The sequence below is a fragment of the Lampris incognitus genome, chromosome 2, assembly GCF_029633865.1.
Source record: "Lampris incognitus isolate fLamInc1 chromosome 2, fLamInc1.hap2, whole genome shotgun sequence".
Lineage (NCBI taxonomy): Eukaryota > Metazoa > Chordata > Actinopteri > Lampriformes > Lampridae > Lampris > Lampris incognitus.
The window spans coordinates 9,958,486-9,985,065 of record NC_079212.1 but is presented as its reverse complement, the minus strand read 5'-3'; the positions used below and the strand labels follow the sequence as shown (position 1 = coordinate 9,985,065).

At 46.5% G+C, this 26,580-nt stretch overlaps 1 protein-coding gene across 1 annotated transcript; it reads left to right on the top strand.

The window, feature by feature from the left end:
- The first annotated feature begins 1,022 nt into the window (after positions 1-1,022).
- On the top strand, positions 1,023-24,568 carry igsf21b (immunoglobin superfamily, member 21b). The gene is made up of 10 exons (XM_056275177.1): positions 1,023-1,086; positions 6,571-6,683; positions 12,660-12,781; positions 16,466-16,584; positions 17,373-17,488; positions 18,406-18,925; positions 23,412-23,512; positions 23,998-24,190; positions 24,287-24,331; positions 24,492-24,568. The coding sequence occupies exons 1-10, from the start codon at positions 1,023-1,025 to the stop codon at positions 24,566-24,568; spliced, it is 1,470 nt and encodes a 489-aa protein (XP_056131152.1).
- The last annotated feature ends 2,012 nt before the right edge of the window (positions 24,569-26,580 follow it).

Genomic DNA, 26,580 nt, shown 5'->3' with positions numbered 1-26,580 from the left:
AACAAACGCCAGCCAGGATGACCGCCCTCGGTGTTTCCTCTTCGGGTGCAGCTCCGGTCAGGGCCGTGGTCCTTGGGCCCACAGGATGCAGCAGACCAGGCTCCCTCAGCTGATCAAATGCCAGCTCTCCCAGCCAGACACCTTCGACACACCTCCCCGCACTCCACACGACAACACTAAAAACACAGTCAAGGCTAGGCGAGGCCGCCGTCAGACCACCCTCGGTGCTACTGGAACTGTCGGTCTACATGGGATAGCAGTTAGCTTAGCCTGCCCCGCTTCCGCGTCCTGTCAGACTGCCCTCGGTTTTTCCTCTTCGGGTGCAGCTCTGGTCAGGGCTGTGGTCCCTGGGCCCACAGAACGCAGCAGACCAAATTCTCCCAGCTGATCCAGCGCCAGCTCTCCCAGCCATCAAACGAAGACAAAACTTGGACGCAGACGTGGACAAAGACACTGCATGGACAGTACTGTGTGAGGCTGCCGCAAACGTGAATTTGCGCCGCCATCTTCCCTCATCGGTACTGGATGAGGCTGCCGCAAACGTGAATTTACGCCGCCATCTTCCCACTCCGGAAGCAGAAGTAACATTTAAACATGTTAAAAAAGTGTTCAAAAGTAACATTTTAACAATAACAATACTGCACAGTAACATTTGAAATAGGAGACATGAGTCTGGACTGTCTCATTTCAGCACCTTAATCTCATATGTTTCTTTCTGCTGCATTTAGTTCAAGGACTGCCGGTCGTTGTTTACAGACACCATTATAATCACTTGTCTCAGGGATGTCTCTCCACACACCAGCACTCCAAAATGTGGCAATCTGACCACTCTAGTGTGTGTGTGTGTGTGTGTGTGTGTGTGTGTGTGTGTGTGTGTGTGTGTGTGTGTGTGTGTGTAAGTGGACCAAGCCATCGCTCGGCAAACGGCAGGCTGTGTGGATGAAAGGCTGGAGGGGGATTAGGGAGAAAAACATGGGAAAAATAATCTGCAGGCAGGCTGACGTCATAGTGTTGAGGCCAGCATGGTGGAGGTGGGGCCGTCCATTATCATTCAGGGGATTTGCGGCGTCCTCGGCCTGCGGGACCGTTTGTACATGGAGTGATTATTCCAGCACCCTTACCTTGAGGCCAGGCAGCGGTTACCTGCCATAATTCAATTCAATTTATTGTCATTAAAAACAGTGTGCAGGCACATGGGTAAAAAAAAAGAGGGATGCAGTGCTGCGAAACAGTGCAAGACAGACATAGACAAACATAGTAAACATAGAATAAGATATGCACAGATCAAGACTAAAAGCTAAAGTTAAAAAAAAAAAGAGCATGAGTATACAGATATTTACAGACATTCAGTGGGTAGCCAGGTTCAGGTGGGTAACAGATTGGGGAAAGAAGCTGTTTCTGAGCCTGGTGGTGCTGGCTCTGAGTCTCCTGTAGTGCCCCCCAGAGCGCAGGGGGGAGAACAGTCCATGGTTGGGGTGGGTGGGCTCTCTGCTGATGCTGAGACCCCCTTCGAAGGGAGCGTTTGTGATAAATGTGTTTTATGGCTGGGAGCTGGGTACCGGTGATATGCTGGGCCGCCTTGACGACCCGCCGCAGAGCTTTCTGGTCTACTGAGGTGCAGCTGCCGTACCACGCTGAGATGCAGCTGGTCAGGATGCTCTCTGTGGTGCAGTGGTAGACGTTGGTGAGAATTCTGGGGGATAGACGGGCGCTCCTCAGCCTCCTCAGGGAATGCAGGCTTTGTCAGGCCTTTCTCACAAGGGCCTGGGTGTTTGATGTCCAGGGGCCTCATGTATGAATCGTTACTATGGGCAAATGTGTTCTTACACACCCATGGGATTTTTTACCCCTGAAGTTTGTCTCAGAGACCAGTGTAGAACCTGGGTAACCCCTGAATTTAGACCCCGATTGGCTAACACTGATGTCTTTGCAGGCCTGGGTGATTGCTCGTTGCAAGAGGTAGACAATAGATGTTAGGAGGAAGGAATTACAAATAACCATCATGCTTTGCTACTGACTGTCAAAACAATCTTGAGGGCTAAAAAATTCCATGGATGGGTAAGAACAAATTTGCCCATTGTAACGATTGATACATGAGGCCCCAGGAGAAGTCCTCGCTGATGTGGACTCCAAGGAATTTAAAGCTGGAGAAACGCTCCACTTCCACCCCATTGATGTATATGGGGGAGTGGCTGCAGCTTCTAGACCTCCTGAAGTCCACAATCAGCTCCTTCGTCTCCTGCACATTGCCATAAAGACTACCCAGTGTGAGTGGATGAGCCCAGATACAGATATAGAAATACAGATGGGTGAGTCTTGTTTAACAGTTCCGGGGGTTATTTTAACTAATGCTGTTTTACATTAATGTCACATGATTACTGAAGAACCACATGTAATTTCCATGTAATTACATGTGATACCCATGTGTACCACATATATTCATTCATTCATTCATCATCGGCCACTTCTCCGGGGTCGGGTCACGGTGGCAGCAAGCTAAGTAGGGAACTCCAGACGTCCCTCTCCCCAGTAACGCCCTCCAGCTCCTCCCGGGGGATCCCAAGGCATTCCCAGGCCAGATTGGACATGTAGTCCCTCCAGCAAGTTCTGGGTCTACCATGGGGTCTCCTCCCAGTTGGCTGTGTCCGGTAAACCTCCAAAGGAAGGCGCCCAGGAGGCATCCTAATCAGATGCCTGAACCACCTCAACTGGCTCCTTTCAACGTGAAGGAGCAGCGGCTCTACTCCGAGCTCCCTCCGGTTGTTCGAGCTCCTCACCCTATCTCTAAGGCTGAGCCCAGACACCCTACGGGGTCAGCCACTTGTATCCACGATCTCACCCTTTCGGTCACTACCACATATAGTCACCACATATAGTCAAGTCAATTTTATTTGTGTAGCCCAATATCACAAATTACAAATTTGCCTCGGGGGGCCTTACAGCAACACAACATCCTGTCCTTAGACCCTCGCGTCAGATAAGGAGAAACTCCCGAAAAAATCCTTTAATAGGGAGAAAAAATAGGAAGAAACCTCGGGGAGAGCAACAAGACGGACAGCGTGCAATGGGTGTTGTGTGTACACAATTTACAGAATAGAACATTGAAAGAGGATAACAGAATTATAATGGAATTATAACATATGGGCAGCACGGTGGCGCAGCGGTTAGCGTAGTCGCCTCAGCAAGAAGGTTCTGTGTTCGAACCCCAGGGTAGTCCGACCTTAGGGGGGGTTGTCCCGGGTCATCCTCTGTGTGGAGTTTGCATGTTCTTTCCATGTCTGCATGGGTTTCCTCCGGGGGCTCCAGTTTCCTCCCACAGTCCAAAGACATGTAGGGCAGGTGAATCGGCCATACTAAATTGTCCCTTGGTATGAATGTGTGTGTGTGTGTGTGTGTGTGTCAGTCCTGTGTGATGGCCTGGCAGTCCATCCAGGGTGTCTCCCCGCCTGCCGCCCAATGACTGCTGGGATAGGCTCCAGCATCCCTGCGACCCTGAGAGCAGGATAAGCGGTTCGGATAATGGATGGATGGATTATAACATATATGAAGAATATGATGAGGGGGGTGCCAAGCAGTGTCCAGGTGCCACCGGAACAGCCCAGGATCCGAGCCACGCAACCACCATTACCACGTAGGCCTGACAGGAGAACAGACTACCCATGCACACAAGAGAGACTCACATCACACCATTCACATACGCAGGAGAAGAGACAAGAAAAACACACTAGTCACACAGCTGAGTGAGAGAGGATGTAACATTGAAACGGGATGACAAAATTATCTGGATTTATAAGATATATAAAAAGATATGTGATGAGGGGGATGCCAAGCAGTGTCCAGGTGACGACCACCATCACCACGGAGACCTGGGAGGAGGACAGCCTGCACGTGCACACAAGAGAGACTCGCATCGCACCATTCACACACACGGAAGAGAAAGGAGAAGACATCATTCGGAGAGAGAGAAAAGACATGTGAGAGAAGAGAACAGTTTGCAATAATCAATCTATATCTATAATCTGGTTGGCAGAACAGTGATTGGTAAATTCATTGAGACAGAAACCGACCCGCCATGCAGTACAGGTTGTGAAGCACCCAACTTAAAGTCAACTAATTGTAAGCTAAGACAAAAAGATGAGTTTGAAGTTTGGATTTAAAGGACTCAGCAGACTCTGATTGTCTGATGGCAGCAGGCAGGTTATTCCACAAGAACCGGGCCCGATAGGAAAGGGCCCTGCCACCAGCTGACTTCTTTTATATATATATATATCATATACACATCACATCATATACTCATGTTTACTCATGCTTTGGTCACCAAATGTGGAAAGACATGCGTGAGAAGGCCTGCAAGAAATCACGCCAATCAACTTGTCAACGACACAGGATGTCCATCCTTCCAGCTGCTATGCAGGACAGAGACGGGTGGCGTGAGCGGGTCAGATCCATCCGAGGATACTCGACCTGATGATGATGATCCTCATGTTATCACATGCAGAGCACCTGTTCTGTGCATATTAACACAAGTTTTCTGTGCTAAACATGAACTTTGCCCACAAAACCATGAAAACGTTCAAAAAACATTTTTTTCCAAAGTGAAAAGCACATACATCTACATATTGGCCATGCAATTTTACCGAAATGAAACTGCACCAATGTGCCGTACAGTTAAACAGATGGACTTTTATCCCATAACTTACTCATGTCCCTTGAGCAGGGAGTGATACCATGAACACATCTTTTCGCTAGTGTCACCAAATTGCTGTAGAAAATAAATATGACCAAGTAAAAGCGAAGTTTTCTCATTAGATTTACTACCAAACATAGATGTTACCATGGTAACCCTTTTAATCATTTTCATTATTTACACCCCAGCCATGAATTTCACAGCCGGGGAAAGTGCTGAACGGTGCAGACGACATGATTTAACATTCCATCCATTATCCCGACCGCTCATCCTGCTCTCAGGGTCGCGGGGATGCTGGAGCCATCACAGCAGTCATATGGCGGCAGGCGGGGAGACACCCTGGACAGGCCGCCAGGCCGTCACACAGGGCACACACACACACATACACATTCATACCTAGGGACAATTTACATGCAAACGCCACACAGAGGACAATGTGGATCGACCCCCCCAAGGTTGAACTACCCCGGGGCTCGAACCCAGGACCTTCTTGCTGTGAGGCAGCCGCGCTAACCACTGCACCACCGTGCCTAAATGATTAAATATGTCCAACCTTAAAACTCAACCCACCCACTGCACAGACAGAAGCACGATGTCTTTCAGCTAGGACAAAACTATGTTTACTTCCATCAGCCACTGGCAACTAAAGCCTACCTGCAAGCATCAAGATAACGATTCCACACAATGCAATTAAATGCATAACTTTAATGTTGCTGGGTTGATTATCTCTCAATAGCCCTCCCGTTTGTAGGAACCCCAGATGAACCCACTTGGGTCCGGCCTTTTGAGATCACACCGTAATCTTACATGTGTGGCTGCTGAATCGCCTCGGTGTCCGCCGTCTTGGTAGAGAAATTTTGGGCGGAAACCGTTCTCCATATCTCCACGGTAACCACACAAAGTCGCCATTTTCTTCCAGAGTTGCGTCCAGTTGATCCATATTAGATATTTTTGGGTGAAAATAGTACACATCTAGGCATTTTTAGCATACATGATTTTTTCCAGACTTCTAACATTTTGATATAGAAGTGTGTACTATTTATACAGTATGTACAGTATGTACTATATACTATACAGTACACACTGCAGTGTTCGGACAGAACGCGTTTTTCTCCACGTGAATATAATATACACAGAAGGGTCTTTTTTGCTCATATGTTGAAGCTGCCGTTGATGAAACAGAGGAACCATAACAGACTTCCACATTTCCAATGTGACCTGAAGGGAATCTTTTCTCGCATATCATTAGTTCTCAATCAGGTCCTCAGGTACCGCTTGTTTCCTGTTCATTGCATTCGCCTCTATAAACTTGCTGACTAAGTGGCTGGAATACACGACTAAATGCCTCCGGCTCAACTGAAAGTAAAACTTTTCATTTTCTCCACCAACACCGGGGGCTGAGAGTAAATTAACTTTTATCAGATTTACCTAAGCAGCAGAATTTAATAAACGCCTAAAAACCTGCAGAGGGTGTCGTATTTGGGTGTGTGGCATGGGGCTTTCAGTCATTTGGTTGCTGGTTGCACAACATTACGGTGTCGATACAGTGTCATGAAAACTGGTCCAGAAAAACCATCCTGTCTGACAGTACACATCATGGTTCTGGAAGTTGAAATCCACTTTTGCCTCTTCTAAATAAATGAAGAAATTAATATTTTTTATGGTCTTTCTGAATTTATCGATTTCTAAACAAATTAAGAAATTTAGAAAGACCATAAAATGATTAATTGCTGACCGGTGATAAGTATGATGACGTGGTATTTAATGATGCATTTGAGTTTCAACTCCTGTGAATAAAAAAGAATAAAAAGAATAAAAAAAGCATCTTAAGACCATAAAATGTTGTATTAAGACGTATCAAAACTGTCCTTTCTCATCAACAGGTTACTTAACTGTCAGAATTGAGCATCTCCCTCCTGTTGTTATCGGGGACACGGTGACACTCAAGTGTAATTTCCGGACGGATGGCAACCTCCGAGAGATCGTCTGGTTTCGGGTAAGAACACATGGACTGAAGTACATTATTTTACCGTTGACTTGCCAGCTGACCCCATCGTAAGACTGTTAATGTCAATATTACCTTAAAAATGTCACAGTGTGGGGGTCCGGCTTGGTCGGGCATCCGTCCCTACAGACACAATTGGCCGTGTCTGCGGGTGGGAAGCCGGATGTGGGTATGTGTCCTGGTCGCTGTACTAGCGCCTCCTCTGGTTGGTCGGGGCGTCTGTTCAAGGGGGAGGGGGAACTGGGGGGAATAGCGTGATCCTCCCACGCGCTACATCCCCCTGGTGAAACTCCTCACTGTCAGGTGAAAAGAAGCGGCTGGTGACTCCACATGTATCGGAGGAGGTACAAACAGTACACGACCAATTGTATCTGTAGGGACACCAACCAAGCTGTAAGTAACACGGGGATTCGAACCAGCGAGCCCCGTGTTGGTAGGCAACGGAATAGACCGCTTCGCTACTCTGTTTCCATCTTTAAAATGGATGTGATGCCAGTAATTGGTGATGCCATGATACTGTAGTAAATAATGTATGAGAACAGTGGGTCATTTCAGAATTCATCTCAGCTGATAAAAATATGGGCTTGTAGCATCACTGAAAGCAAAAGAGTCTAAAAATACCGCTGGATGTTGTTAGAGGCAATATTTTTACACCCCTGCACATTTTTCCATTAAGCTGAAACACAAATGCATCTGGGCTTCCATACAAAGACATGGAAACGAGGTGCCCCTGTAGAGGTCCATTCACTTCACGGGGCAAGAAGGGCTTTGCATCGCCCCTGTAGAGGTCCATTCACCTCACGGGGCAGGAAGGGCTTTGCAGCGCCCCTGTAGAGGTCCATTCACTTCACGGGGCAAGAAGGGCTTTGCAGCGCCCCTGTAGAGGTCCATTCACCTCACGGGGCAAGAAGGGCTTTGCAGCGCCCCTGTAGAGGTCCATTCACCTCATGGGGCAGGAAGGGCTTTGCAGCGCCCCTATAGAGGTCCATTCACCTCGTGGGGCAAGAAGGGCTTTGCAGCGCCCCTGTAGAGGTCCATTCACCTCACGGTGCAGGAAGGGCTTTGCAGTGCCCTTGTAGAGGTCCATTCACCTCGTGGGGCAGGGTCCATTCACGTCACGGGGCAGGAAGGGCTTTGCAGTGCCCTTGTAGAGGTCCATTCACCTCGTGGGGCAGGAAGGGCTTTGCAGTGCCCCTGTAGAGGTCCATTCACCTCGTGGGGCAGGAAGGGCTTTGCAGTGCCCCTATAGAGGTCCATTCACCTCGTGGGGCAAGAAGGGCTTTGCAGCGCCCCTGTAGAGGTCCATTCACCTCATGGGGCAGGAAGGGCTTTGCAGTGCCCCTGTAGAGGTCCATTCACCTCACGGTGCAGGAAGGGCTTTGCAGTGCCCCTGTAGAGGTCCATTCACCTCGTGGGGCAGGAAGGGCTTTGCAGTGCCCCTGTAGAGGTCCATTCACCTCGTGGGGCAGGAAGGGCTTTGCAGTGCCCCTGTAGAGGTCCATTCACCTCGTGGGGCAGGAAGGGCTTTGCAGTGCCCCTATAGAGGTCCATTCACCTCGTGGGGCAAGAAGGGCTTTGCAGCGCCCCTGTAGAGGTCCATTCACCTCATGGGGCAGGAAGGGCTTTGCAGTGCCCCTGTAGAGGTCCATTCACCTCACGGTGCAGGAAGGGCTTTGCAGTGCCCCTGTAGAGGTCCATTCACCTCGTGGGGCAGGAAGGGCTTTGCAGTGCCCCTGTAGAGGTCCATTCACCTCGTGGGGCAGGAAGGGCTTTGCAGTGCCCCTGTAGAGGTCCGTTCACATCACAGGGCAGGAAGGGCTTTGCAGCATCGCTGTAGAGGTCCATTCACCTCATGGGGCAAGAAGGACTTTGCAGTGCCCCTGTAGAGGTCCATTCACCTCATGGGGCAAGAAGGACTTTGCAGTGCCCCTGTAGAGGTCCATTCACCTCATGGGGCAAGAAGGGCTTAGCATGCACCTCAGCCGTTGAGCTCAATGGAGACAAAGTGTTTTGCTGTCAAGTCAAATTTATTTCTTATAGCCCTCACCCAGAATTCAGTGCCACGGGGCTTTTCAACCCACTGCAGAGAATCGACATGCAGGGTACATCAGCGCCTAAACCCAAGGCTGTCGTGTAGAATGTTTTTTTTAATGCCATTTACAAAAGGGAAGGAAGCTGTGTTTATGTGTACCTGAACTTTATGAGCAGTACAACAACATCAGTTTACAGAACGGCACGGCGACTTGTTCAGCTTTTCTCCTGACTGCACTTTATGACCTGTTTTTATTAATGTGCTTGTTTTATCACATTCTGCCTTCACTTTAGGTCTTATCGTAGATTATTTTATTCCAGTGCCGCTGAGAGGAGACTGAAAGTCAAAGCGCTTCATTGCCAGGAACACGTCCACTACCGTGCTTAAGACAGATGACGCTTCAAACTTTCCAACGCGTCCATCGTGTTTGTACGTCAAAACAGACAAAAAAATAAACATACTGAAATGCTGCTTACAAATTTTCACAATTGCTTAAGTGCAACTCCTGAAACATTGTCTAATTTCTCAAAATTGTAAGTACAATCTGCACAACAGTCAGCACAACACTACACTTCACTTCACTATACTTACTTTACATACTGACCTTAACACCTGATGGTCGCCATATGGCTATCATTAGTCTATAGACTACCATGTCTACTGCTGCTGTCAGGAAAGACTGTTCTGCACACAAAGATTATAAAAAAAAAAATTGCAGAAATACTGTAAAGAGGGGTGGCGCAGTGGTTAGCACGGTCGCCTCACAGCAAGAAGGTCCTGGGTTCAAGCCCCGGGTTTGTCGAACCTTGGGGGTCATCCCGGGTCGTCTTCTGTGTGGAGTTTGCCTGTTCTGCCCGTGTCTGTGTGGGTTTCCCGCAGGTGCTCCGGTTTCCTCCTGCAGTCCAAAGACATGTAGGTCACGTGAATCGGCCGTACTAAATTGTGCCCAGGTGTGGATGTGTGTGTTGGCCTTGTGATGGCCTGGCGGCCTGTCCAGGGTGTCTCACCACCTGCCGCCCAATGACTGCTGGGATAGGCTCCAGCATCCCGCAACCCCAATTGGGATAAGCGGCTTAGATAATGGATGGATACTGTAATGAAGGAAATACTGGGAAGATAGTGTAAATGTGACTGTAGTATCTCAGCAGTCATCCAGTCTCTCCTGTCTGTTCGGACACATTTCAACACGTCACAGTGTCGGTGTGTTAACTGTCGGTTTTACTATTTTGCATGTTGAGGATTTGTGTAGTGAACATGAATACATGCAATGTGAGAGCGATAGAATTTGACTGATGAGCATACCATCCATTTTGATTAACAAGACTTGGTTCACTGATTTTTGTGTCAATTGTGTGAAGTGTGTTTACATGGTTGCAAAAATGTGTTTACCATTTGCAGTTTGTGTGAAAACTGTCAGACATTATATTGTGTTATAGTGTTATATGGTGTTCCATAGAGTTATATGGTGTTACATAGTGTTCTATGGTGTTATATAGTGTTACATAGTGTTACATAGTGTTACATAGTGTTCTATGGTGTTATATAGTGTTACATAGTGTTACATAGTGTTCTATAGTGTTACATAGTGTTACATAGTGTTCTATGGTGTTATATAGTGTTACATAGTGTTACATAGTGTTACATAGTGTTCTATGGTGTTACATAGTGTTCTATAGTGTTCTATGGTGTTACATAGTGTTACGTAGTGTTCTATGGTGATATATAGTGTTATATGGTGTTATATAGTGTTATATACTGTTACATATTGTTATATGGCATTATATAGTGTTACATAGTGTTATATAGTGATACAGAGTGTTAAATAGTGTTACATAGTGTTCTATGGTGTTATATAGTGTTACTTAGTGTTATACATAGTGTTCTATGGTGTTATATAGTGTTACATAGTGTTCTATGGTGTTATATAGTGTTACATAGTGTTACATAGTGTTCTATGGTGTTATATAGTGTTACATAGTGTTCTATGGTGTTATATAGTGTTACATAGTGTTACATAGTGTTCTATGGTGTTATATAGTGTTACATAGTGTTACATAGTGTTCTATGGTGTTATATAGTGTTACATAGTGTTACATAGTGTTCTATAGTGTTCTATGGTGTTATATAGTGTTACATAGTGTTCTATAGTGTTCTATGGTGTTATATAGTGTTACATAGTGTTACATAGTGTTCTATGGTGTTATATAGTGTTACATATTGTTCTATGGTGTTATATAGTGTTACATAGTGTTACGTAGTGTTCTATGGTGATATATAGTGTTACATGGTGTTATATAGTGTTATATACTGTTACATATTGTTATATGGCATTATATAGTGTTACATAGTGTTATATAGTGATACAGAGTGTTAAATAGTGTTCTATGGTGTTATATAGTGTTACATTGTGTTATATAGTTGTTATATGGTGTTACATGGTGTTATATGGTGTTTATAGTGTTATATTGTGTTCTAAAATGTTACATAGTGTTATATAGAGTTATATAGTGTATATAGAGTTATATAGTGTGTTACATGATGTTACATAGTGTTACATAGTGTCATATTATGTTATATGGTGTTACATAGTGTTATATAGAGTTATATAGTGTTATATGGCATTATATAGTGTTATATAGAGTTATATAGTGTTATATAGTGTGTTACATAGTGTCATTATGTTATACGGTGTTAAATAGTGTTATATGGTGCTATATAGTGTTTTATAAAGTTATTTGGTGTTATGGACAAATGAGTTAACGGTGTGGTGTTTGACGCTGTTTTGAGAATGCAGCTTATCATTTGAGGATTGTATTTAAGCAACTGAGAAAAACTAAGAAGTGAAAGCAAGGTGTCTTACTTCAAAAACTAAGATTGGAGGTGTGAGAGGGTCACCTGTATATAAAAAAGGAAAACCAGAACCATCAGAAGAGTTTCTCTGTCTGCATAAAACCTTTTATCGAGCGTCTGCAGTAGAGAGGTCTGAGGTTTGCTGAAATGTGTGTGAAACTAGACACATGTCAGAATTGGTACTACAGACCTGTAGTACTATTGTAGCACAGACTAGTCGTACAAGTGCTACAGGTTTGTAGTACTATTGTAATACAGGTCTCTGAGCCCGAAGTCTGACCGACTGTTGAGTCCGATTAAGGTGGATTTAGGTCACTTACCCAGTCTGTTTTCAGGGATGGATGAAACAGGTGTCGTCCATCCCATTAAAAGGCATAGATGACAGCTTCTCAGTCACACTTGTTTTTTTTGGTTTTTAATGTTTGTTTTTTTTAAAATTCCCCCCCATCCCCATTTACCCCACTCTTCCAAGCCATCCCAGTCACTGCTCCACCCCCTCTGTCGATCCAGGGAGGGCTGCAGACTACCACATGCCTCCTCCCATACATGTGGAGTTGCCAGCCGCTTCTTTTCACCTGACAGTGAGGAGTTTCACCAGGGGGACGTAGTGCGTGGGAGGATCACGCTATTCCCCCCAGTTCCCCCTCCCCCCCAAACAGGCAGCAGACACAGCTAATTGTGTCTGCTGCCCAACCAAGCCGGCGACCAAGCCGGCGGTAACACGGGGATTCGAACCGAAGTTCCCCTTGTTGGTAGGCAATGGAATAGACCGCCACGCTACCCGGGACGCCCTTGGTTTTGAATGTTGATTTGGGAACTGGTTTAAAAAAATACTGAGTCATCTAACATAATATCCCCTAGGCAGGACGTTGGGAGATCCAAGTGGCGTTGAGGCCATAAAGTCTTAAGTCTAGACTTTAGGTCGGCTAAAAGAAACCTTTGTGTTGGCTCAGACGGTTCTGTAATATAGACAGAGCTGTTACCCCGCAGTCATTTAAAAGGGATGGGTAAAATATCACGACAGGTTACTAGAGACTGAATGTCAGGATTGAAGTGATGCGATGAAATCTGTTTTTCCTTCACAGGTGTTGGACGACGGGACCGCTAAGCATAAAATCTTTACCTACGATGCCATGTACAACACCAACTACTCCAACATGGAGGACACCCACCGACCGGAGGACCTGGTGTATCAGTCCACCGTGCGGTAGGATAATCACTACTAAGTGACAGCTTGTTGTGTTTTGTTATTTCCTTTTGTGATGTTCAGATGAATTTAATCTGCAGTTTATTAAAATTTTGGTAGTACTGCTAATGAGGGTATTAATAGTTCTTTAAAACAACAAGAACAAAAAGGGATTGGTCTCATTGGGTTCATCATCTACTTTCATGCATAGATGTTAAATTATTGAGTCACAGCAGCGGTATCGTGACTTCGTGGACGTCGCCATCGCCTCACAGTAAGAAGGTCCCGTGTTATATCGAAGCTCTTCTCTGTGAACTTTTCCTGTTCACCACGTTTGTGTGGATTTCTTCCCTCAGTCCAAAGAAAAGCATGTCCGATCACCCGGAGACTTGATTATTATTTCCTATAACTGTGAATGGATTGTGTGTGCAGGCCTGACATGGACTAAAAAAAACCTGCCCAGAGCATCTCACCGTCTTCTGCCCAGTGCATGCTGGGACAGACTCCAGGTCGCCATGATCCTGAATTGATAAAGGATAAATGAATCTATAGTCAATCTATAATAGCAACTGCCATACATCTTATCATCTGTGTTGTAGCTGAAACAGTGGAGACCTGCCCACTAAAGGACCAGTAACTACACAGCTGTTGCTGAGTTTGATCTCTGAAAAAGTAATCAATTACTAATTTCTGACCTTGTGCATCCCTAGTGGCTGGGGATGCAAAAGCCAGTGCATTCTTAATACCGGTCCCAAGCCTGGATAAATGGGGGAGGGTTGCGTCAGGAAGGGCATCCGGCGTAAAACCTTTGCCAAATCAAATATGCGGCTCAAAATTCAGATTTCCATACCAGATCACTCGAGGCCCGGGTTACCAACGACCACCATCGGTACTGTTGGCCAGCAGGGTGCCAGTGGAAACAATGCTACTGTTGGGCGAAGGAGAGGGAGAGGAGGATGGCATGTCCAGCAGGAGAGGAGGAAGGGTAGGAGTGTGGAGGTGAGAGTCAGAACTTTGAATGTTGGCACTGTGATTGGTAAAGGGAGAGAGCTGGCTGATATGATGGAGAGAAGGAAGGTGGATATACTGTGTGCAAGAAACCAGGTAGGCCAGGAGCCAGTTTGCACCCACTCCTTACAGGAATGGGTTCAAACTCTTCCACCACGGTGTGGATGGGAGGAGAAATGGAGTAGGATAAGAGTGGAGGAAAGCGCACACAGGTGGACTATATCTTATGTAGGAGGCACAATTTGAAAGGGATTGGCGACTGCAAGGTGGTGATGGGAGAATGTAGCTAGGCAGCATCAGATGGTGGTCTGTAGGATGACTTTGGAGATCAAGAAGAGGAAGAGAGTGAAGACAGAGCCAAGGATCAAATGGTGGAAGTTGAAGAAAGAAGAGTGTTGTGTGAAGTTCAGGCAGGAGTTAAGACAGGCACTGGGTGGTAGTGAAGAGTTGCTGGATGGCTGGGCAACCACTGCAGAAATAGTGAGGGAGACAGCTAGGAAGGTACTTGGTGTGTCATCTGGACAGAGGGAGGAAGACAAGGAGACTTGGTGGTGGAATGAGGAAGTACAGCAAAGAAGAGGTTGGCAAAGAAGAAGTGGGATAGTCAGAAAGATGAAGAAAGTAGACAGGAGTACAATGATGTGGCGTAAAGCAAAAAGAGAGGTGGCAAAGGCAAAGGAAAAGGTGTATGGTGAGTTGTATGAGAGTTTGGACACTAAGGAAGGAGAAAAGGACTTGTACCGATTGGCTAGACAGAGGGACCGAGCTGGGAAGGAAGTGCAGCAGGTTGGGGTGATGAAGTATGGAAATGGAAATGTGCTGACAAGCGAGGAGAGTGTGTTGCGAAGGTGGAAGGAGTACTTTGAGGGGCTGATGAATGAAGAAAATGAGAGCGAGAGAAGGTTGGATGATGTGGGGATAGCGAATCAGGAGGTGTGGTGGATTAGCAAGGATGAAGTGAGGGCAGCTATGAAGAGAATGAAGAGTGGAAAGGTGGTTGGTCCAGATGACAACCTGTGGAGGTGTTTAGGAGAGATGGCAGTGGAGTTTTAACTAGATTGTTTAACACAATCTTGGAAAGTGAGAGGATGCCTGGGGACTGGAGAAGAAGCATACTGGTCCCCATTTTTAGGAATAAGGGTGATGTGCAGAGCTGTAGCAACTACAGAGGTATAAAGTTGATCAGCCACAGCATGAAGATATGGGAAAGAGTAATAGAAACTCGGTTAAGAGGAGAGGTGATGGTCAGCCAGCAGCAGTTTGGTTTCATACCACGAAAGAGCACCACAGATGTGATGTTTGCTTTGAGAATGTTGATGGAGAAGTATAGAGGAGGCCAGAAGGAGTCACATTGTGTCTTTGTAGATTTAGAGAACGCATACGGCAGCGTGCCGAGAGAGGAGGTGTGGTATTGTATGAGGAAGTCGGGAGTGGCAGAGAGGTATGTAGGAGTGGTGCAGAATATGTATGAGGGCAGTGTGACGGTGGTGAGGTGTGCGGTAGGAGTGACGGATGGGTTCAGGGTGGAGGTGGGATTACATCAAGGATCAGCTCTGAGCCCTTTCTTGTTTCTTGTCAACTGGAGAGGTGGAGGTATGCACTGGAGAGAAGAGCAATGAAAGTCAGTAGGAGCAAGATGGAATACTGTGTGAATGAGAGGGAGGACAGTAGAATGGTGAGGATGCAAAGAGTAGTGGTGACGAAGGTCGATGATTTTGTATACTTGGGGTCAACTGTTTAAAGTAACAGGGAGTGCAGAAGAGAGGTGAAGAAGAAAGTGCAGGCAGGGTGGAGTGGGTGGAGAGGAGTGTCAGGAGTGATTTACGACAGACCAGCAAGAGTTAAAGGGAAGGTTTACAAGATGGTTGTGAGACCAGCTATGTTATATGGTTTGGAGACAGTGGCACTGATGAAAGGACAGGAGGTGGAGCTGGAGGTGGCAGAGTTGAAGATGCTAAGATTTTCATTGGGAGTAACGAAGAAGGACAGGATTAAGAACGAGTATATTAGAGGGACAGCTCAGGTTGGACGGTTTGGAGACAAAGCAAGAGAGGCAAGATTGAGATGGTTTGGACATGTGTGGAGGAGAGATGCTGGGTATATTGGGAGAAGGATGCTGAATATGGAGCTGCCAGGGAAGAGGAAAAGAGGAAGGCCGAAGAGGAGGTTTATGGATGTGGTGAGGGAGGACATGCAGGTGGTTGGTGGGACAGAGGAAGATGCAGAGGACAGGAAGAGATGGAAACATCCGTTGTTGCGCCCCCTAATGGGAGCAGCTGAAAGAAGAAAAAACTGATGGAAAAGCTTTGTAATTTGAAGGTAGTTTTGGCGGATGTAGTCAGACTAAATGAGCAACTTTGCATGCTTCTCACCATCTATTCAGGCTGAACCCCAGACCCCATCAATTTATCAAAGTACTGCCTCTTAGATTTCATAGAGCTGAATCTGGAACTGGGCTTGTGCTTGATTTTAGTCTTGTGTACAGAGAGTAAAATATGAACAAACAGAGAAAGAGAGGGAGAGTCTGTCAGTAAAAGACCATGTTCAGGGTTTCATGTTTCATGCCGAAAGTAGTAGTAGAAGGTAGTAGTAGTAGTAGTAGTCGTAGATTAATGTTAATTGCACTACCAGGTTAAGTAAAAGTTGAATAATAGTAAGTGTATTCATCTTGTAATGGTTTCTTGTATTTGTGGTCAGGCTCCCTGAGGTGCAGATGGAGGACGACGGCTTGTATGAGTGTCATGTGGGAATCTACGACCGGATGCTCAGAGACAAAGTTGTTCTGTCCTCCAGCAGCATCTTCCTCTCCATCATCGGTAGGAGGAGAGACTCACTACTGCAGAGTTAAAGTGTTTCATTTCTGTTAATTCTCCACCCCCCTTTTTCTCTCCAACTGTATCCGGCCAATTACCCCAGTCTTCCGAGCCGTCCCGGTCGTTGCTCCACCCCCTCTGCCAACCCGGGGAGGGCTGCAGACCACCACATGCCTCCTCCCATACATGTGGAGTCGCCAGCCACTTCTTTTCACCTGACAGTGAGGAGTTTCACCAGGGGGACGTAGCGCGTGGGAGGATCACGTTATTCCCCCCAGTTCCCCCTCCCCCCCGAACAGGCGCCCCTACCGACCAGAGGAGGCGCTAGTGCAACGACCAGGACACATACCCACATCCGGCTTCCCACCCACGGACACGGCCAATTGTGTCTGTAGGGACGCCCGACCAAGCCGGAGGCAACACGGGGACTCAAACTGATGATCCCTGTGTTGGTAGGCAACGGAATAGATGCCCCTTTTCTGGGATATCTACACCGGTGTTTTTGAGCATCGAGACATATTGACAGATTATTTTGCCGGTTTTCTTACTTGAATGTGTGGTAATTTTGACACGGCGTTTTGCAGTGTATATTTGTGCTCTGTCGGGGGTGTCCTACTTGATAGGCCTTTAACCAGAAAACTGGTCTAAAAAAAAAAGAAGAAAAAAAAAAGACTTGATGAAGAAGGTACTAACATTCCAGTGGGGGCTCTATGGTGTTGTGTGTTGCGGGGGGTCGGAGAGGTTCGGCTTGCACTTGTAACCTGCTTATCTTGTTTTCTTTTTTTCTGTAGCACCTCCAAAGTCCATTTCAGTGGTGGCCGCCGATAGTCCGGCTCCCTTCAGTCGCTATGAGGCCCAAAACTTCACTCTGGTCTGCATCGTCACGGGAGGCAAACCAGCTCCTCAGGTGAGCTGAAACCTGGATTCAGATGTCATAATCTACGAAAACACCCATTCTGATTCTGGTTCTGCTGCCAGACTGCTCAGAGGAGCAGCAAGCCTCCACCAAACCTCCAATTGCTTTGTGAAATGGAAGAAAAAGAGGCCAAACATCTTCCAACTACAGTTAGAAATGACGTGAGAGGGGCGTCTGGGTGGCATGGCAGTCTATTCCGTTGCCTACCAACATGGGGGTCGCCGGTTCGAATCTCCGTGTTACCTCCGGCTTGGTCGGGTGTCCCTGCAGACACAATTGGCCGTGTCTGTGGGTGGGAAGCCGGATGTGAGTATGTGTCCTAGTCACTGCACTAGCACCTCCTCTGGTTGGTCAGGGCGCCTGTTCGGGAGGGGAGGGGACTGGGGGGAATAGCGTTATCCTCCCACACGCTACGTCCCCCTGGTGAAACTCCTCACTGTCAGGTGAAAAGAAGTGGCTGGCGACTCCACATATATCAGAGAAGGCTTGTGGTAGTCTGCAGCCCTCCCCGGATCAGCAGAGGGGGTGGAGCAGTGACCGGGACGGCTCCGAAGAGTGGGGTAATTGGCCAAGTACAACTGGGGAGAAAAATTGAAGGAAAAAAAAAAGAAATGAGGAGAGAGGAGTGAACCATCCACAGTAGAGAGCAGGGCTTGACTAAGGATGACTGAAGTACAGTCTTATCCATGAACATCTTTTACACGATATCTAGGACAAGATGTTTTGAAAATTCATATCCTTTTAAATAACTAATTTGGTGTTTTCCAGAGTGGATTTGACTAAAATATGGAGAAATTTTCTGAATTTGTTTTAGATATGTTAGGTCAGTTCAGTTTTTTGAAATGCTGAGTTTTCAGAAGAAACTCACAAGTTTCACCTCATAAGTTTCATCTCACAACTCCTTTCAGGTGTACTTCAAGCGGGACGGTGAACTTATTGAAGTTGTGCCTTCGGGCCAGTCCTCCTCATCATTGGTGAACGAGAGTAAACTTCAGGGAACAGGAAGGAGCCAGGCCAAGGACAAAGGGGGTGTTCAAAGCTCCCAGCTTCTCATCAGCCAAGACCCAGATGAGACCAAACTGCAGAGGTCTCTGTCTTTGCTGGAGGAAGAGGGAAAGCTGCCTCAGCTGGGCAAGGAGGGCCCCACAATGAAAGAGGATGAAGAGCAAGGGTTCGAGCCGGACCCCAACCCGACCACGGAGGTCATCCCCGAGACCGTGGTGAGCCGGGAGTTCCCTCGGTGGGTCCAGAGCACAGACCCACTCTATTACTTCCAGCATCAGCGAAAGGTTGCTCGTGACGGGACCATGGAAGTGCGAGCCATGCTGACCTGGAGCCTCAACCCCCAGCTGGACAACGAGGCGCTCTTCAGCTGTGTGGTCAAACACCCGGCCCTGTCCATGCCCATGCAGGCCGAGGTCACCCTGTGTAAGTGGAGCCATTTCAAACTAAACAAGAAGTGGTTGTACAACTGCTGAGAACATGTATTCAGTAATATGTGTTGAAATGGATTTGTTATGGACGAAAGACTTCAAATATAAACTAGAAGAGTGCACTCAGTAGACTGCAGATCCCCCGCCAGGTGTATCTCCTCTTCTCCGGTGCGCCACACTCAGTTGCGGTATAGAACAGGTTTTTCAAAGGTTTTGAATCACTACAACCACGAGAAGTTCTTCATCTTACACTCATAAATCGTAAATGAAGTGTATTTATACTTCATTTACGATATAGTTCACTTTTCTAGTCTACCAAATATAGTTCACTTCATAGTGGTATATTTGGTAGTGGTATTTGGTAGTGGTATATTTGGTAGTGGTAGTGGTATTAGGTAGTGGTATATTTGGTAGTGGTAGTGGTATATTTGGTAGTGGTATATTTGGTAGTGGTAGTGGTATATTTGGTAGTGGTATATTTGGTAGTGGTAGTGGTATTTGGTAGTGGTATTTCGTAGTGGTATAGTGGTATATTTGGTAGTGGTATTTGGTAGTGGTATAGTGGTATATTTGGTAGTGGTATAGTGGTATATTTGGTAGTATATAGAACTTCATATAGTTCACTTTTCTAGCCTACCGACCACTCAAAACTGTGCACAAAAAAAGTTAGGCTGATAGGTCCAGTAGTTTGCGAGATACACACACACACACACACTCCCATCATCATCGGCAGTCACTCGGGGTCGAGTATGACTGTCCTCCCTCTGGGTCCCTCTGGGTCTTCAGGTGGGTGTAGAGGTTGATCCTGGAGCCACATAATGGGAGGATGCCTGCGCATGACAGCTTTTCACGTGGAGTGGCTGGTGCTCCTGCAGCCACCACACGGTCCTTGGCAGGGGGTGGCCAGAGTCCAATGGCATAGAGCAGTGGTTCTCAACCTTTTTGGGGTCCTGGACCCCCTGCGTATTTTTGATCTACCCTGAGGACCCCTCCACCTGATCTTGGGGGAGGGGGGTTGCAATTTGATAGAAACAGTAGAAACTGCATTTTAAATTGCATTATAGCATTTATTCACTCTTTGGGGCAAAAATAAGAGCTTTCAGTTGTAACTTAGATATGGTTAACAAAACAGAGTTCTTATGCAGTAACTTTCAGATATATGTAACAAAACAGAATATGTATTCAGTAACTTTCAGATATATGTAACAAAACAGAATATGTATTCAGTAACTTTCAGATATATGTAACAAAACAGAATATGTATTCAGTAACTTTCAGATATATGTAACAACAGAATTTTTATGCAGTAACTTTTAACAATGCAAACGGGAGCGAGATCTCTTATTAAAATACAATAAATGACACTTGTGAAACAGATGTAATTAGAGAAAAAAGTCCTGTTACCCTTTATAGTTTAGGTAGATAAAGGTCTCAGTCACATTTGAGTAAAATAATCTTATTTCTATAAATGTCATAGGATCTTTTTTTTAAAGATATTTTATTTTCACGGACCCCTTGCAATTACACCATGGACCACTAGGAGTCCGCGGACCCCCGGTTGAGAAACACTAGCATAGAGAACCAAGACGATTGAGGACCACCCTCTGCAGCCTTCATCCGCCCTCTGAAGACATCTTCCTCCAGTTCCACCGTTGAGGTCTTTGTTGGATCGCGCTTCGTCTGGAATCTCCCCCTTGACCTGTCCGCCTTGGGTGACCCTACCAGGAGCCGAGCTCCGGACGGCATAGCTTTTGGGATCATTGGTACACGCAAGCTTCTCCACAACAGCAAGGGGGCCATCCAGGAGAAAACGCGCACACACACACACACACACACACACACACACACACACACACACACACACACACACACATAATCCCCTCCCAGGCTACCTGCTGCCTGGCAGGGATAAATAAATATGGAAGAAGAAAAAAATCCCTAATTCCAGCATTTTACATAAAAGACAGATTCAGGAGGTAATCCCAAAATATTATCATCCACTTAGTTCAGGGATTTAAGTAAATTTACTACATATAGCTGTACAGGATTATGTCTTTTCTCAGTAAGATGCTCAATATAAAGACATGTGGACTTAAAAAATGTTTTGGAAGTTGAACAACAAAACACTAGGATCACCTAATTTCGAATAAAAACTAGGTATACTATAGACTGTACTATACTATAATTATATATAGAAACCTAAATCTTTCTATGCAATATGGTGTAGAGAAATGAGTGTACTATGTACTGCGTGTGGTGGTGTATGGAATCACATTTCTGATAAAAGCATATAGGGCAGCGTGGTGGCACAGTGGTTAGCACGGTCGCCTCACAGCAAGAAGGTCCTGGGTTCGAGCCCCGGGGTAGTCCAACCTTGGGGGTCATCCTGGGTTGTCCTCTGTGTGGCGTTTGCATGTTCTCCCCGTGTCTGTGTGGGTTTCCTCCGGGTGCTCCGGTTTCCTCCTACAGTCCAAAGACATGTAGGTCAGGTGAATCAACCGTACTAAATTGTCCCTAGGTATGAGTGTGTGTGTTTGTCGGCCCTGTGTGATGGCCTGGCGGCCTGTCCAGGGTGTCTCCCCGCCTGCCGCCCAATGACTGCTGGGATAGGCTGCAGCATCCCCGCGACCCTGAGAGCAGGATAAGCGGTTCAGATAATGGATGGATGGATAAAAGCATATTACACACACTGGACAAAATAACGGACACTACACAGGACAAAGGAACTTTGAAGTAACTAAATTTAAAGTAACTAAAATCACCACTTCAACGGCCCATGAAGTTGAACGCCAATTTTCAGAGAAGAAATTTCGTTTTAAAAGCGGATGTGCTAGCAGTAGGTATAAGCTGTAAATGTTTCACAAGTACATGCAAAATTATAAAAACCAGATTATCATTTTGAACTATTGTTCTGTAAAACACATAATCCAGTTTCTTCTCCTACAGCGGACGACGACAGATATGAGTATTACGGAAAAATAGGGCAAACGAATGATTTTTATGATTTTTGCATGTACTTTTGGAAATGTTAACGCTAGGTTAACGCGTTAAAAGCCTTACTGATCAGCTTCAAAGGTGTATTTCCCTTCTACTGCGAGGAGACTCTGAGCTACGCTAGGCTAAACTCACCACTCGCCACACCTTCAGACTGCACACACAGACATAAAAAAATACATCCACAAGTTTCTCTGACTGTCTTAGTAGAACAGATAGTGAAAACCCCGTGAACCCAGCTACAACTTTAACCCGGTAGTTCTCAATCAGGTCCTCTGGTACCAGCAGTACTGCTGGTTTTCTCTTCTAGCAGGTAGCTCAGTACCTTCTCCTGTTATTCCAGGTGTAAAGCCTCCCTGGTTGTGATGATGTAACTTTATTGATCCCCGTTGGGAAATCACGCTCTGCATTTAACCCATCCTAGCTGTGTAGCTAGGAGCAGTGGGCAGCCGCCGTGCAGTGCCCGGGGACCAACTCCACTTCGTCTTGCCATGCCTTGATCGGGCACAGACAGGAGTATAAACCCGAACATGCATGTCTTTTTGATGGTGGGGGAAACCGGAGCACCTGGAGAAAACCCACCGCAGACACGGGGAGAACATGCAAACTCCACACAGAGGACGACCTGGGATGACCCCAAGATTAGACAACCCTGGGGTTCGAACCCAGGACCTTCTTGCCCTGAGGCGACAGTGCTCACAGCAAGAAGTGCCGCCCAAAAACTACTTTAAAAATACTCTGAGGGAGGTCAGCCTTCTATACCTCTACAATCCAATCCACAAGTTGGGGTGCCAACACTGAAAATTGTGAAGTTGAAAACCCTAGCAGCAAGGGTAAAAAAAAATCAGAATATGACCCTAAAAAGAGTATAGCCAAAAAAGGAACATTTTAAATATATATTTTTTCTGTTTCTTGTTCACAAGTACAGCTTTGGTTGTGGCTGAATAACTGAAACAACAGGTGAATGTAATGACTAACCTGCTAGAATAGAAAACTAGCAGTACTGCTGGTGCCCGTGGACCTGATTGAAAACCACTGCTTTAAGCAATTGCCCCATTGGAGTATATTATAGCCTAGCATAAAGATCCAGGAAAGTGGTAAGTTTCTCAATACTGAGGGAATCAGTGACGTTTATCTGTATTAATCTAAATGATGCTCGACAACCTTTTAATGAGGTGTGGGTTCAAAACAGGTGACACTGTCCTTTAATGAGTCCAGTCTGCATTGTCGAGCTGACTGTGGCTAAACCACAAAATGGCTTAATTCTCACAAAAGCCTCATCACTCCCACCTAAAGCCAGGAGGCCCGGGGAATAACCTATGCCAAGCACCTCGGTAGGTCCTTGCGGGGTTAAGATCGGAAACAGTAATTTAGCAAAGTGAATTCAAGTGGAGTGACAGACATGCTGGGGTCCACCATCATAACCAGAGGTGAGGAATGAAACGTTTTAAAACTGGGACTTCTGTTGGCATAACTTTTTCTTTCAGCTGCTCCGAGGGGGCCGAAGCTGTCGATGAGCCCTAACAAAGCCAAGGTCGGTGACACCGTCCGGATTACAGTCCAGGGGTTCCAGCTCGGGTCATCTGCAGTAAGCAATTCAATTTTTTGTACGTTAGTCACTGATGTCAGTGGAACGGTGGAGACAGATACCATTTAATATAATCAAATAGGGCGAGGAGCTCGGACATCCGGAGGGAGCTTGGAGTAGAGCCGCTGCTCCTTCGCATCGAAAGGAGCCAGTTGAGGTGGTTCGGGCATCTGATTAGGATGCCTCCTGGGCACCTTCCTTTGGAGGTTCACCGGGCACGGCCAGCTGGGAGGAGACCCCGGGGTAGACCCAGAGCTCGCTGGAGGGACTACATGTCCAATCTGGCCTGGGGACGCCTTGGGATCCCCCAGGAGGAGCTGGAGGGCGTTGCTGGGGAGAGGGACGTCTGGAGTTCCCTACTTAGCTTGCTGCCACCGCGACCCGACCCCGGAGGAGCGGCTGATGATGAATGAATAATTAAATCATGGCATCTATAACTATTTCTACAGGGAATAGAGTGTTTTACCTCATTGCTTTGTTTACAGAATGGGGTGTTTCCTGAACCCCTGTTCACCTGGACCAAGGTTGGTGGACATCTACTGGATGGCCGCGAGGCGCATGACGGCAGAGAACTCATACTGGAACGAGTTCCTGCCGAACTCAATGGCTCCATGTTCCGCTGCACGGCCCAGAATCCTCTGGGCTCAACCGATACCCACACACGTCTCATTGTGTTTGGTGAGTCCGTCTGTCGGCGTGTTCTTTAAATTGTTGTTCACCATTTGTACTTGGAGTTCACAGCGATTGTGATTTTCTCCCCCCCCCCCCCCCCAGAGAACCCAAGACTCATGAAAGGAAAAGGAAAAGAACACTTGATAGGTAAAGCTCATGAATATATCTCTCGATCATTTTACATTCCAGGCGGGTAACCTGTTCAGGCAGATGTTTTTGCAAACCCATAATTCACAGACACTTTTCTTTGCTATGAACTCCTATTAGAAGACGTAATAAGTGAACTGTTCATTTTGTCCAGCCACAGATGAGGCGTGCTGTCTCAAGTCGCTGGGCCTGACCTCCATCTTGCTCCGACTCACGCTGGTGTTAGAAGTGACGTGACCACTCAGGAATTTCGACTCCTTTTTCCAGTTATGTTGCGCCCCAACTCTACTTGCGGCACCCAGTGTGAAGTAACCCTGTAGCAGCTCTTCAACTGTTGATGAAGGTTGTCGGTTTGAAGAAGATTAGACATCCAGAAGGAAGACTTGACGTATTGAGTACTGTCAGAGCACAGAAGGTTGATGAGAACGTCCACCCCGAGACCCTGCGTGAGACGCCGCTATGCTTTTCTTAAATGCAACATGACAGAATTTTAGTCACAATGCAAAGTTGAAGCCCCCGCACACAATACCTCAGTACTCTTCTACACTTCCTGTGTCGTCTTTCCAGCTTCGCATTCATTCAAGTCTTTCATAAAATGAAGAGGACCATCTGCTTAACTTGCCAACGAGCTGAAGATTTCAGATATTAAACTAAGCAGGAGATGAATGAGTGTGATTAACGTCACAGTTTTGATTCCTGGAAAGGAATTTGGATTGTGTGCCGAGTGTTGTTCAACTGTGCCGACTGGCATGTAGGCAGACCGGTGTCATTACTCAACACTGTAGTCTACTTTTTTTAACAAGTTTATCCATTCTGTGTATTTCTTTTCGGAAACCTCTCGATTAGGGTAGTTTGAGCTGTGACGCCTCATTCCCACCAAACGCTGCAAGGCAACAGGAATAAATGAGAAGTAAGCGGAAAGCTGGGACTCGTGGCTTTGTTTCTTTAGGCTTCCTCACGTGCCACCAAATATCCCGAAGGAACAAAGCCACAGTCACTTCTGTTTGGGATCACAAGGCCATGACCCAGCTGTCATGCCGGAGAAGAGAGGCCAAAATGGAGGACAGATTGATTTGTTTCTGGAGTTGCATGATACAGAGACTGAAATAAGAAGTATTAACAAGGTGAACGGTCAGCGAAGTTGTTGGATTCTCTGGTAGGTTTTCAATGGCGTCGAACACGCTGTCGCTGTAGCTGATGCTGTATTTAATATGTAATGTATATTTATTAATGGTGTCGTCACGTGAACTTACGAAACTGTGGTGCTACTCACGCTACTTGGTAGCACTAGCATATTTAAAGCAATATGCAGCTTTTGGTGTGAGTTCAGCATGAGAAGGAAATCCTCCAAAGATCCAGTTTAGGGGGAAGAAAAAGTTCTTCTGAAGCCGCTCACACCTACTTAGGATAATTGTCAAGAGCAACTCTAAAAGGGTTTTATTTTCCATTTATTTATTTTAATAACGACTGACCTGAGTGCAGAGGGTCAGAAAGGCGTAACCAGCCAATCACAACCAAGTTCCGAACCAATAAACTACAAGGATTCAGACATACCTCTGCCTCACAACGTTGGCTCTTTATCCTGATCTTGCGTTTCTTTTTTGGGGAGAATTTTCCCCTCGTTTTCTCCCCAATTGTATCCGCCCAATGACCCCACTCTTCCGAGTCGTCCCGGTCGCTGCTCCACCCCCTCTGCCGATCCGGGGAGGGCTGCAGACTACCACATGCCTCCTCCGATACATGAGGCGTCGCCAGCCGCTTCTTGTCACCTGACAGTGAGGAGTTTCACCAGGGGGACGTAGCACATGGGAGGATCACGCTATTCCCCAGTTCTCCCTCCTCCCCGAACGGGTGCCCCGACTAACCAGAGGAGGCGCTAGTGCAGCAACCGGGATACATACCCACATCCGGCTTCCCACCCGCAGACACGGCCAATTGTGTCTGTAGGGACGCCCAACCAAGCCAGGGGTAACACAGGGATTCGAACCGGCGATCCCCGTGTTGGCGGGCAACGGACCAGATCGCTACGCTACCCGGACGCCCTTATGTTTCTTTTCTACAGGTTTTTTTTTTTTTTTTGCAGTGATATATTAAGCAAGTCTTCATCATCCAACTCATATTAAAACTTGTTTGAATAAAAAGCATGTTAATGTGTTTATCCTTGATCAGCCAGTATACACCTGTTTAAATGCTACCGTCTCAGCAAGCCTAATTAGTTGCATCCATCACGTGCCCCACTCAGTACAGCA